Consider the following 14514-nt stretch of genomic DNA (forward strand, 5'->3'; position numbering starts at 1 on the left):
GCCTGATGGGTTACAGTCCATGGGGCCACAAAAGTTGGACACGACTGAAGCGACTTACAGTGCACACACGTCTCATTTTTTAATAAAAGTTCTAGTTGTTCTCTCATCATTTAATTCTTACTTGTGTAAACTATTTGTAAAAAGACACAAAGGGTCCACTGGACACAGGATGGTAAATGGTGACAATTATTTTTCCTGACATACTAGAAGTTAAAGACCTAGAATCCACCTGATTTATAAAACATAGATACACAACATTATACTTAACTTCCTGGAATGCGGACATCGTATAAGTGCCCAATGCTTTCCTTTGATAAGTTGAAACTTTAAAAATTACTCTTTCTTTTTGAATCTCATTTTTCCTGTTCTTTACTGGATTTGAGATGGCCATCATACCTTGCTTGAGAAGGTTCCCTCCACAATGAATAAGTTTAGAATGTTATAAAGTAAAATACATAAAGGGTGTGTTATTATGATCATATTCTCAAATTGCTTTGCATAGCTGGCACTTTGTAATATGTCACAGAATACCAGTTTCTAAGTCTACCAAAAACAAACAAGCAAAAATAGAAGCTGCAATCTTACTCCTGTTATAAGGAGGCAGAAGAATATTGCTAAACTCAAGATCACATATTAGTATGATTTATGAATAATCCTAAATAATAAGCTTCTAACATGCTTCACAGAAAGGAGGAAATGTTAATTCAAAGAAAATTCAAAGGCTCAGGCATTTATAAACTCTAATTTCAGGCTCATTTTCAAAAGGCACATTTTAGAGTGTTTTAAGAATTATATTTTGAGTTTACCAACATATTCTATATTAATTACAAAAGAGAAAAGCTAAAGGAGCATGATGAAAGAGAAAAGAATAAAAGAAAATATTAATTAACAAATGTCTGATATGCAGAGGATAGATACAGAATAAAAGAGAAATGCCACAGTTCTAAACCAATTTTATTTAAAACCATCTCATCCTAAAATACCATATTTGCTTAAAAGACCTAAGACTACCTATAAGATCTGCTCAAAGCTCACTGCTTAACTCTCTTAAATATTAAACACTTATTGTTTTTAACAAATGTACTAGGAACTTTCAGAGATTAAATACATAATTTTAACATGCGAGCATTTTGGCAACCCACTCCAGTGTCCTTGCCTGGAGAATCTCAGGGACGGGGGAGCCTGGTGGCCTGCCGTCTATGGGGTCACAGAGTCGGACAAGACTGAAGTGACTTAGCAGCAGCAGCAGCAGCAGCATTTATGACAGAAATATTCCCTAAGGTCTAAAAATGGCTGAGGAAATATGAGCTGGACACAAAATTTCATCTCACAAAATCTAATTGAGAACACCTGGGAGCAAAAAGTCTTCTGACGGTTTAAAATTATAAAAGGGAGAAAATTTCAAAGAGCAAAAGGAAAAAAAAATCATTTATATAAATCAACTATGAAGCATTTTAATAAATTAGATATGGAAAGAAAAATAGGTTTTCTTTCTTATGCCAACATCATTTGATCATACCTCTACCTGGTAGGCAAGACAGGTGAGAACAATGAGGCACACAGCATGAAGTAACAATCAAGATTTGAGTTCAGAAGTAGAATTACTGGGATTCAGAATCAGGTCTCTGAACTACAAATCCCACATTCTCTGCACATCGAGAAAGCTTGGGTGACCAAGCGAAGTCAGCTCCCCAAACTCCGCCACCCAAACCACTACCCTTAGAGAAGACAAATAAACCAGATAAACATCTGTTTAAATACGAATGTATTACATAACTGACAGTATAAAATCATATAACAACCAGGTACTGCAGTAATGCTCTGAGAAATCTGAAGGAAGTGGCCAGCAGCACAACACCTCAATCATGTTGCCAGCAAGTAAGGTCTCCTCTTCCTCCCCTAACTACTTTTCTACTTCCTCATTCCATGCTATACTGGTCTGATGCTGCGGGATATACAGTGTGCAAGAGGACACAGTGGGGGCTGGAACACAGGGAGCTGAGGTAGAATGGGATGGGAGTGGTATGGCAAAAGCCAATGGTGGCTATCAGAGGTGCAGGTGCTCAGGAGCACGGAGGAAGCAGGAAGAACTGGAGGCAAATAAGGGCTCTCACAGAAAAGAGAAGCCTCACGGAGCTTGCAGGGAAACAGCCCACTGACATAAGCTGCAGAAGCAGTTCCAGCTCCTCAAGCAGAACAGCCTCATTTCCGGTAGTGATAACATTAATTGTGGAACTAGGTAACTTGGAAGTGTATTTTAGGGTAGGGTGAAAGGAAGTAGAAGTGAAAGTAGTCACAGGTAGCTATTTATGAATTAAGTTGATAGTGCTTTTTAAAAAAATTTAACTGCATATATATTCACTACAAAGTAGGTAGCCTACAGGATGCTAAATTGTTTTAACTGCTCTTCTTATCATAATAACAAAAGTAACTAACACTTGTATATGTGTGTGTGTGTGCTTAGTTGTGTCCAACTCTTTGTGACCCCATGGACTGGAGCCTACTAGGCTCCTCTGTCCATGGGATTCTCCAAGCAAGAATACTGGAGTGGGTTGCTCTTTTCTCCTCCAGGGGATCTTCCTAACTCAGGGACAGAATCTGCCATCTCCTGCATTGGCAGGCAGATTCTTTACCACTGAATCACTGGGGAACTCAGCAACTAACACTTACTGAATGCTTATTACATACTGTTCGAGGTGTTTAAAACTATTAACTTATTCACCACAACCTGAGAGGAGCACCACTTTACTACTTCTATTTTTAAAAACTTGAGGAACAGAAAAATTAAGTGACTTGTCCAGCGTCACACCACTAGTAAGAATTTAAGCTGGGCTCATACCACTACACTGCCTTCTCTGAAATTACTACTTTTAACCTGATGCTCAAATTTCTAGAATTCTATGCATGTTAAGTTACTTAGGTCCATACTTAACGTTAGTACTACCAGAAATGAGGCTGATCTGCTTGAGGAGCTGGAACTGCTTCTGTAGCTTATGTCAGTGGGCTGTTTCCCTGCAAGCTACTTGAGGCTTCTCTTTTCTATGAGAGCCCTTATTTGCCTCCAGTTCTTCCTGCTTCCTCCATGCTGTGGAGCACCTGCACCTCTGATAGCCAAGTTTTCTATGAATAAAATGCATGACAGCTGGTAGTCCCCAGACTTTGGCTACCAGAGTTCATTATGGCATATTTCCTAGGCTATTCATTTGGGTAACAGTGCATTTATTATTTGTGTAACGTTTTAAAGTTCTGTAACGGACACATACTCACATATATTGTGAGTACTTCAGAAAATTACTGAGTACAATCAAATTATAAGAAAGGTCAACCTTGATAAACTTAGAAGTTAATATTTCACCTGATATTTTATAACCTACATCAATAATTTTTATTTGGTCACAATGTTTTAAAAGACTAAAACACAAATGTAACTCTCACTTATTATTTTCCAAGATACAATGTAAAGACACCTAAGATGAGTGCTGTGGTCAAGATGAAATTTTCTAGTTTTAAAAGCAGAATATAACATTTTTAAAACATTCCACATGTGGAAGTGGATTAAAAATTTCTCTATAAACTCTTTCATATAGAAAATTCATTCAATTCCATTCAAAAAGATTTACTGGGTTCAGGCACTGTACAGAGCCTTGTGCGAGGCACTGTGGTGTGTTTACCGCAGCAAAAGGCCCATGAACTGTTCAGAAGAACACAAAGTCTAGCACAGAGGCAGATATTCACAAGTAGATTCACAAGTAGATTCTTAAACCTTGCATTAGCAAGGTTGATAAAGCACCTGACAGAGATTAAAACAGAAGTCTGTAGATGTGGACAAGGAAGAGGGTAACTCTGTAAATAGCACCTCAGAATCCAAACTGCGTACTTACATGCCCCATGTTAGAACAATTTCTACCTCATCTGCCTATTTCCTTTATTTTAATCATTCAACATGTTAACTACATCAATGAGTTAATATTCTTCAATACCTTTTTTTTGCTGCCTTCAGGAGGATGATGGCAAAAACCACCACAATATTGTAAAGTAATTAGCCTCCAATTAAAATTTTAAAAAAAGTATGACATATGACAAGGCACATGCAAAAATGACTTGGCTGCAGAAAATCTAACAGATTATTTGCAGAAGGTGACAGCATCGTAGAAAAACTACTATTTTGGAGGCATGGTAAGGAAAATGTGATGGAGCATAAATCTGGAAAAGTGGGTGATACCGAATATGAGGTAATTCAGTTTAAACATGAGGAATTAAGACTTAATTATTTATGTGTCATAGGAAACAAAGGTGTTTTTTTTTTTTTTTTAAACAGGAGAAAATTTTAATTAAGTATTACTGGGAATCCACATAGCATGAAAGATTCCAAAAGCAGTCAGGCTAACTGAGATCTATGTCATCTTGGACTTCAAAATCACTGCAGATGGTGACTGCAGCCATGAAATTAAAAGACACTTGCTCCTTGGGAGAAAAGTTATGACTATCCTAGACAGCATATTAAAAAGCAGAGACATTACTTTGCCAACAAAGGTCCATTTAGTCAAAGCTATTGTTTTTCCAGTAGTCATGTATGGATGTGAGAGCTGGACCATAAAGAAAGCTGAGCACCTGTAGAATCGATGCTTTTTTTTTTTTTTTTTTTGAACAGAGGAAAATTTATGCATCGAACCTGGACTGGTCACTTATGATAATATACATGCTACAATTCCATTCTCTCCAATCATTCCACCTTCACCCTCTCCCACAGAGTCCCAAAGACTGTTCTAAATGCCTATGTCTCTTTTGCAGTCTCTTATACAGGGTTTAGGTTACCATTTTTCTAAATTCCATATATATGCGTTAATATATGGTATTGATGTTCTTCTTTCTGGCTTACTTCACTCTGTATAATTGGCTCCAATTTCATCCACCTCATTAAAACTGATTCAAATGCATTCTTTTTGATGGCTGAGAAATACTCCATTGTGAATATGTACCAAAGCTTTCTTATCCATTCATCTGCAGATGGACATCTAGGTTGCTTCCATGTCCTGGCTATTATAAACAGTGCTGCGATGAACATTGGAGTACATGTGTCTCTTTCAATTCTGGTTTCCTCGGTGTGTATGCCCAGGAGTGCGATCGCTGGATCATATGGCAAAGGTGTTAACTAAGAGAAAAACATGCTTCCAAAAATGTATCTCAATGAATAAACATAAAAGTCCTTCAGGAGCAGGCCAATTCAGAAAATGAAAAAAATTACCATATTTGCCAAATTTCTGCATGTTTTCCCCATAATGTTTAATGGTATATTTTGAAAAGCAGTACCAGTTAGAGGAAGTATGGACACATTTAATTCTGTGAAATTCTTTTAAAGAATTTCAACAGCAAAGATCTCAACAAAATTATAATTGTTTTTGTTAGCAAAGCCATGAGAAAACTGAGAAGAAATAAGATAAATTATTCAACACCTCAGCATTCTCCTACTCTGCAGCTACTTACATTCTGCCAAAGTAGAAAAATCAATTGAAGAATTAGGGAAAAAAATTCACTGTACTAACACAAAAATTTTCAATGTAAGAATCCAAAGAAGCAATAACAGACACTAGAGTTTAGACAACACACCACATTTGTTAAAGTAAATGAATGTGTTTCACTCCTTTTTACTCTAATACAGAAGATTCTCCAATGATCAAACACCAAACCATATTTGCATCTTCTTTTTTGCCCAAAGTTAACCCACATGCTCCGGGAGTTGGTGATGGACAGGGAGGCCTGGCATGCTGTGATTCATGGGGTCGCAGAGAGTCGGACACGACTGAGCGACTGAACTGAACTGAACTGAACCCACATGCATGACAATTATGTCTCTCAAAGACTGCTTTTCTGAATTCTTACTGTCATGACTTACCACTCTTTTCTCACATATAAATTCAAGTCATTCAGTAAGGACAAGCCCTCCTCTTACTTCCTTAGAGAAGCCTTTTTTTTTTTTTTAAACCATTAGATAATAATAACCAACAACCATGTGAATTCCTTTAAGTATTTACCACCAAGGTTTCTTGGGAACATAAGCCACATTCATATTCTAGCATAAGGTCCTCAAAGTGCTACGAACCTAGTAAGCACTTAAAAGTAGGTGCACACTAAAGAAAAGGAAATAAAACACACAGGATTTTGTGTTTTTATCTGTTTTCTTACAATATTAAACAAAAATTCAGGTAAGACAAAAAGCAAACTCTTTACTTACCCCATTTAGACTGCCTAAATCTTTCACCAAATGTTCATCAGTAGAGGCATCATAATTGATTACAGCATGTTGCTTATCCACACTACGAGACTGAAAGAAAAAATTTTAAGTTAAAAAAAAAAAAAAAACGCAAGAAAATGCCAGAATAAATAACTATAACAATGGTTTTTGGCTAAATAGTTTACTTTAATAAGATTGTAAATATAGGAAAATACCAAAGTAAAACTAGATTAAATGAGATTTAAACTGTTACTATCCAATAGAATTCTGGCATCACTTTTCAAAGAGGAAAGCTGCCACAATTTTAAGACATTTTTTTCTACCGAAGTCACACGTTCTACTTTTGAGAATTTAAATCAGCTGACTTTGTTGAATGTATCAAATGACAATACTTTTTAAAAAATAATATGAAACTCTTATATGGAAATCATGTGAATTATAACTTCATGTGTTATGTACCTCATTGCAAGAAAAATTACCATACAGGCTTTTCATCTCTCATGTGCTATGTTCCTGAATATAAAATTATCCTCGCTTAGAATATGGGTTCTAAAACTCATGGGAGAGCTCTAAGAGAGAAAGAGAAAGTAAAAAAAAAAAGGCATTAGAATGCAAACGGATTTCTGAAAATCGCTCTTGAGTTTCTTTTAAAGTACACACACACACTCTTTCTCTTAGAGTTTAGTGAGTTATCTATAGATGAAAGTAGCTCAGAGATGAACTATAAGCCTTTGGAAATTTGCACCCAAAGGAACTAAGCCACAGGAAGACATAATCTGAGAACCACTGAATATGAACTCAACAACCATTTACTACTGGGTTATTACGTTATCCTTGGTATACTAAAAGCAAAGGAACCATCCAAAATGGGGAGGAGGTATCATGGACTGTAGCCTACCAGGTTCCACTGTCCATGGGATTTTCCACGCCAGATTCCTGGAGTGGGTTGCCATTTCCTCCTCCAGGAGATCTTCCCGACCCAGGGATTGAACCCAGGTCTCACACATTGTAGGCACTGTAGGCAGACACTTTACCGTCTGAGCCACTAGGGAAGTCTACTCATCTTCGAATTAATCATTTTATAAAAAGGTTCACCTAGCTCACAGTTTTTTGGTGATGACTAAATGCATGGAAGACATTTGTAACCTGCTTGAAAACTCAATCCTCTTACTGGCTAAGTTAAAATACACCAAGTCTTTAATACAGAACACAGGGCCTGCCAAGATCTGGTGTCTTCTAATGCCTAAGTCTTACTCTTTCAAAATGCTTGTGTTCACATCCTATATACAAACTACAAGGAACTTTTACCTAAACAGATACTGAATGCCATTCTATCTTCAATACCACACACTCATCCACATTCTAACTTTCCAGAAACCACTTATTCATCTTTTAAGATAATTCAGCTCAAGCCATCTCCTCTAGAAGTCTTTCCAGATTTCTTATTCCCACATTTTCTCACAGGCAGAAGTGACCATCTCTTTTTTGTGTACCCCACACCAACTTCCATCACTGTCCTGCGTTATACTTACTTATTTACATACACATCTCGTTCTACACCTAAGGACAGAGAGACCCCTGTATACACACTGTATACCGCACTCAGCATGTGTGCTAAGTCGGCTTCAGTCATGTCTGACTATGTGCGACCCCAAGGACTGTGGCCCTCCAGGCTCCTCTGTCTATGGGACTCTTCAGGCAAGAATACTAGAGGGTGTTGCCATTCTCTTCTCTAAGGGATCTTTCCGACTGAGGGATTGAACCCAGGTCTCTTGCATTGCAGGGGGATTCTTTACCATCTAAACCACTAGGAAAGAACCAGCATGAAGCATATGGCCTATCTAGCATATGTTTAAAAAGGTTTGATGGAAAGAAAATCCATGCTATTTGGCCAACCTCATTTCATAAATCATGGAGGTAGGAAAGTTTTCTTATATATAAAATAATAAAAGTATAGAAGCTACAAAGTTCAGGCCAAATTTTAAGAAGCCAACAAACAAGATGGCTTGAAACAACAGAACCAAACCAAAACAATTCTGGCTCTCAGATAATTATAAAACTAGAAATATTTGGAAAATAAGAGTATCAAAATGAAGCAATAATACTTTTCTTAAAAAGAAATACTTCCTTTCCTGCAATAAACAAACAAGGAAATGCCTGCCATAAGTCAAAACATAAAAACCAATTTCAGGCCAGGCACAACAAAAAAGCATCAAAGACTCACACTGACTAATCTGTAACTAAAAACTAACATATGAAATGGTACAAATGAGTACTTGATATATGTCATCCATTCTTTGGGTACGAAACATCTATTGATCAACATTATTATTTTTCTCACTAAAATCTTAAGACAGCAAAAAAGACAGAAAAATACATGGAAAAAAAGCTAAGAAAAAACTAAAAGGAGAAAAGACCACCACTGTATGTCACCATCACTTAAAAACTTTAAAAGATATTGTAGTTGAAAGAGTCTTTATATATCCAGTTGCATTTTTACAATCACAGTAATAGTGATTTATCCTTTGCTACCCTTTGCTCCAAAGAAAAGATGAAAATTAGTAACCTATGAGCTTCAAAACATATTCCATCATTAATACATCATTCAAAGTTATTAAATAGTGAATCAAATATAATTGTATTATATTTACTATTATGCATTGGAAAAATGTTTAATTAATACAATGATTCCCCAAATAGAGCAAAATTCATGCCTTTGGGGCAATTTAAAATGTTATGAAGATAAAAATCAGAATTTTGAAAACTCTTTTCAAAAGGCAACTCATTTGCATACAGAGGAAACCAATATATTATAATAAAACACAGTCACTAAATCTTTCTAAATCTTAATTTTATCATTTGCAAAGTAGAGCTAATTATATCTTTCAAAAATTGTTGAGGAACAACTGAAACAACATAAATGAATAATGAGAACAGAGAAAGTGTTATTCAACTGCATGGTGCTTTTAACAGTAATACTGTCTGTCACTCAAAGCAAAGCAAATATAATCTTTAGCCTTAATTATATTTTATACCTTGCATCATGGCTCTGTAAGACTTGTTTTACATAACGTCTTAGGGAACATAGTATAATCATCCTTCAAGATAAACAAGCACAGCAAATTAATTTGTTAAAGGCTCCTAAGATTAAGTGGTAGAAACAGAATTCTTAATTTCAAAATCACCTACTCATTAATATCCAAGCACATTTTCTTCTCTAGGACCACATTCTTTACACTACCTTTTTTGGAGTGAGATGAAAAAACAAAACAAAAACAAGCAAACATTTTTTTTGGTCATAATTAACAACAACAACAACAAATTAACTGTAACCAAACAGATCATATGACCTCACAGGATCATTTGCTCCCTTTTCGCAGTAGGTTTTAAGCTACACTGTCATCAAAGTATTGCCAGTAAATCTAATTACAGGTAAGAAACTGCTGAAAACTATCTAGCAGAGATTCTAAAACCTAGCAACTAACCAGTTATTTCCTGTAGGTTAAAAATAAAGGGTTTTTAAACCATAAATGCTAACTAGGCTAACAAAATCTTAAAAGATCTTTTATTTACTCATTAAAAAGCAATCAAATAATACCACTTTTATTTCTAACAATTTCAATTATCAAACCAACCGATCTAACCAATGCACAACCATTTAACCTATGTATCATCTTAAGATGAAAACATAACTTCATCAACTCAAGAGCTCTCATTTTCCAAAACAAATATAGTTCACATTTATATACTTACAAGTATTCACTTTTCAAAAGTATAAGCCATACATGAGCTTAGTTCACTTTTCAGAAATAATATAAAAAGAACAGTAGTTTTAAATAATCCATTTATTTTACTAATATACTATCAATGATGAAACCACTCAAAAACTAAACACAATTTGTAAAAATACTTGTTCTTACTTTCATACACAAGATGTGCCTCTCTGTACTAAGAAGTTCCATTAATTTGTAGCACTGATTCTGATTACCAGATAACCATTATGCTGATCAAATCATGGACTTTTTTCAGAGAATACACTGTGTCCAGCGCAGTGCTAAAAGGAGTATGCTCCCATCAGATAAAGGGCATAAGTATCTTTAGAGGTGGAGTCTGAAGAATAGGTAAAAACTGGGTTTTTTCTCACTTGATCACTGAGTTTCCTCATCAACTTCACATTGTAGTTTGAAAATAAAGCATAAATTTAAAAAACAGCCATGAGTAGAAGAGGTGTCCACATTAGACACATTGATGAACTTTAAATAAAAATGTTGATTTTTGACTTCTTACACTGGTAAGATTGCTTTCGGCTCTTTAAAAAATATTGATTTTATTTTAAATTTGTTATAAAGGCATTGTTTCAATTATAATACCTGAATCAAATCAAAGATATTTTAAAATTTTGTTGCCACTGATTTCCTTTTCATTTATTTACTGTGGTAAAATATATATAACATAACACTTATCATTTTAAACTTCTTAAGAGTATGATTCAGTGGCATTAATTAAATTTACAATGGTGTACAAACATCACTGTTGCACAATACTGGATTCTAAAAACTTTTCATCACCCCAAACAGAACTCTGTTACTCTAAAGCAGTAACTCCCAAGTCTCCTTCCTCCAGCCACTGGTAATCACTAATCTACTCTGCATCTCTATGAATACGCTTGTTTTAGAGATTTCACGTGTAGAATATATACATGTAGACATATAATTTTTTCTTTTTTTTGGCTACACTGGGTCTTTGTTGCTGAACTTGGGCCTTCTCTAGTTGCCAAAAGCAGGGGATACTCTCCAGTTCTGGTGCGTGGGATTCTCTTTGCGGTGGCTCCTCTTGTGGAACACAGGCTCTAGGGAACATGGGCTTCAGTAGTTCTGATGCATGTGCTCAACAGTTGTGGGAGGGAGCTCCAGGGCACAGGCTCCGTCATTGCAGCACATGGGCTTAGCTGCCCCATGGCATACGGAATCATCCTGGATTAGGGATCAAACTCCTGTCCCACGCATCACAAGGAGGGCTCTTAACCACTGACCATCAGAGAAGCCCCTTGATTTGTTTTTATGACAAAGGATGTTGAGCATCTTTCACATGCTTATCAGCCATATTTATATCTTCTTTGGAGAAATGTGTCAAGTCTTTTGTCCATTTTTGAAAGGGGGTTATTTGTGTATCTGTTGTCCAGTTGTAGTTCTTTACATTCTTTGGATATTAAACTCTTGTAAGCAATACTTTGGCCACCTCATGCGACGAGTTGACTCACTGGAAAAGACTCTGATGCTGGGAAAGGTTGGGGGCGGGAGGAGAAGGGGACGACAGAGAATGAGATGGCTGGATGGCATCACCGACTCTGTGGACATGAGCTTGAGTGAACTCTGGGAGTTGGTGATGGACAGGGAGGCCTGGCGTGCTGTGATTCATGGGGTCGCGGAGAGTCGGACACGACTGAGCGACTGAACTGAACTGAACTGACTGAAGATATATAAGGTTTTATAAATATTTTCTCCCATTCTATGAGTTGTCCTTTCACTCTCTTGATAGTATCATTAGATGAACAAGGTTTTCATTTTGATGAAGTCCAATTTATCTACTTTCTGCTTTCTCTGTTTGTGCTACTGGTATCATGAATCTACTGCCAAATCCAAGATCATGAAGATTTAGCCCTATGATTTATTCTAAGGGTTTTATGGCTTTAGCTTTTATATTCAGGTCATTGATCCATTTTGAGTTAATATTTATATATGCTGTGAAGTAGAGGACCAAATTCACTTTTCCTTTTTAATGTGGAAGTACAGCTGTCCCAGTTTTATCTGTTGGAAAGACCATTCTTTACTGAATGGACTTGGGTCCGTTCTCAAAAACCCAATGCATCAGTATCCTTGGGCTGCCACAACAAAGTACCATAAATTGGGTGGTAAAATCAGTTAAAAACAATTCAAGTTTCGTCTCTTAAAGTTCTGGAGTCTGGAAGTCCAAATTCAAGGAGTTGGTAGGACTACACTTCCTCTAAAACTTTTAGGGAAGAACCTTCCCTTGTCTCTTCCGGTTTCTCATAACCCACGTTTCCTGAGCGTCTGGTAGCATAACTCTAATCTCTGCTTCTGTTTTTACATGGCTGTCTTCTCTCTGTGTCTGTCTTTTCCTCATCTGATGATACCAGTTATACTGGCTTAGAATTTGCCTCCATCTTAACTTGACTATATCCTCAAAGACCCTATTTCCAAATAAGGTCACATTCATAAGTATGGGGTATTAAGACCTTCATACATCTTTTGAGGGAACACAATTCAAAACATAAAGCCATAGGTATATGGGCTTATTTCTGAACTCTCCATTCTGTTTCATTTGTCCATATGTCTACCCTTATTCCAGTATTGCTAGCTTTATAATAAATTTGGAATTTGACAAGTGTGAGTCATTCAACTTTATTCTTCTTTTTGAAGGTTGCTTTGCCATTTTTAAATTTTGCCAACTTTGCCAAATTATTCAGAAACAACTAATCTTTAATCAATCTTTATTATGGGTTCCATTTTCCTGATTCTTTACAGTCCTGATAATTTTTTACTGGTTACCAGACACTGGGAATTTTACCTTTTAGGATGATGGATATTTCTATATTCCTATAAATATTCTTGAACTTTGCTCTGGGACACAGCTAAATTACTTTAAAAAAAATGTGATCCTTTTGTTTTTAATATTTTTAGATAAGAGTAGAACTCAGACTAGCATTATTTCCCCAATACAGAGGGGTAGAGACCAATGCCCTGTGAATTATGAGGATCTCCAATCTGGCTGTGAGAAACAGGAATCATTTCTAACCCTGTTAGTGCCAATTACTGTTAACTTTAATCTTTTTGAGTTTTTTCCCCCTGCCCTTGGGGAGTTTCTTCACACTTGTGTGCAGATAGTACTCAATCACATACATGTGTGCTGATTCTTTGTGACCCTTTGGACTGCAGTCTACCAGGCTCCTCTGTCCATGGAATTTCTCAGGCAAGAACACTGGAGTGGGTTGCCATTTCTTCCCCCAGGGGATCTTCCTGACCCAGGGAATGAACCTACGTCTCCTGTGTCTCCTGTACTGCAGGCAGATTCTTTGCCCTCTGAGCCATCAGGGAAGTCCCACTCAATCACATACTCAAGGGTAATTCTCTGCAGAGTTCTTTCTCTGTGTAGCTCTTTCCTCTCTGATACTGGATCGCATCTTGGTCTCCTTGGACTCTCAGTTTCCTTCCTCCACCTGACTAATTGTCAGATAACCTACATTTGTTACACATAAACCAAGACACAGACACCTCACCAGTCATGCCTTTTAATCTTATCTCCATGTAAGTGTAAGAAGAGATTTATCCTGTAAGTTCCTAAACAGCCATTCCCATATTTCTTAAGATATCGCTATGCTGGTTCAAGACAAATGCCACATAGAAACAACCTCTTCCACTCTCTAAAGAATGAGTTCTACCCAATTTGAACCTAAAATATGTTTCAGTTACAAGTGGCCTATACCCAAACAGAATCATTACTGCCTTCTTCTCAGTTGTTAGTCTCACCACTCCATCGCACTGAGGAGTCCAGAAAATCTTTGTACTATTCTATTTCTCTCATTGAACTGGTTTAATTATGGTATCATTAAACATGTAACTCATACAGCTCTATAGTGGCTTTACTTTTACTGTCTCAAAACTATAAGTTCTTAAAGTAAAAATGTATACAAATATATGCAAATCTGACTTTTCTGGGGATAATGAAGGGTTTCTCAGTCTCAGCACTACTGATATTTTTGAGCAAATAATTCTCTGTTGTGTGTGTTTGGTGGTAACAAAGGAGGTATGAAGTATTTTATATACTGTAGGATGTTTAGCAATCCCCCTTGACCTTTGCCTACTGAATGTCAGTAGCAATCACCGCCAACCCTCCACCATGCATGACAATCAAAATGTCTCCAAATATGGCAAATATCTTTTGGAAAAGTTAGCGGAGGTAGGATCATCCCAACTGAGAACCAATGGGCTAACACAATAAACATCTCTATTCTAAGCACTTGTTTACAGTTTTTAATCAATAAAAGCGGGGAGAACAATTGAATAAGACTTTATTCTAGACTGTCAGGACCTCTTAAATTAACAAAGTTCTCAAAAACTTGGGGGTCATTTTTGCTAATTACTTTGCTCAAAAATATCCTAAAAGTGTGTTTTAAAAGTAATTGCTTTAAATACTACAGAATACACAGTTGTAAAAATACACAGTTCTATAGTATTTTTCCATTTGGTGAAATTTTAACTGTT

At 36.4% G+C, this 14514-nt stretch overlaps 1 protein-coding gene across 13 annotated transcripts in view; it reads right to left on the reverse strand.

Moving 5' to 3' along the window:
* The window catches only part of CEP170 (centrosomal protein 170), a 137078-nt gene that overhangs the window by 86825 nt on the left and 35739 nt on the right, over window positions 1–14514 (reverse strand). For all 13 annotated transcript variants that reach the window (XM_088845495.1, XM_055419716.2, XM_055419715.2 and 10 more), the window contains exon 3: window positions 6233–6322. In XM_088845495.1, coding sequence (XP_088701621.1) covers window positions 6233–6322 — 90 coding nt within the window. The remainder of the gene's footprint in view (window positions 1–6232; window positions 6323–14514) is intronic.

Source organism: Moschus berezovskii, chromosome 17 (genome assembly GCF_049115385.1).
Source record: "Moschus berezovskii isolate FMDL1 chromosome 17, NW_MosBer_1.0, whole genome shotgun sequence".
NCBI lineage: Eukaryota > Metazoa > Chordata > Mammalia > Artiodactyla > Moschidae > Moschus > Moschus berezovskii.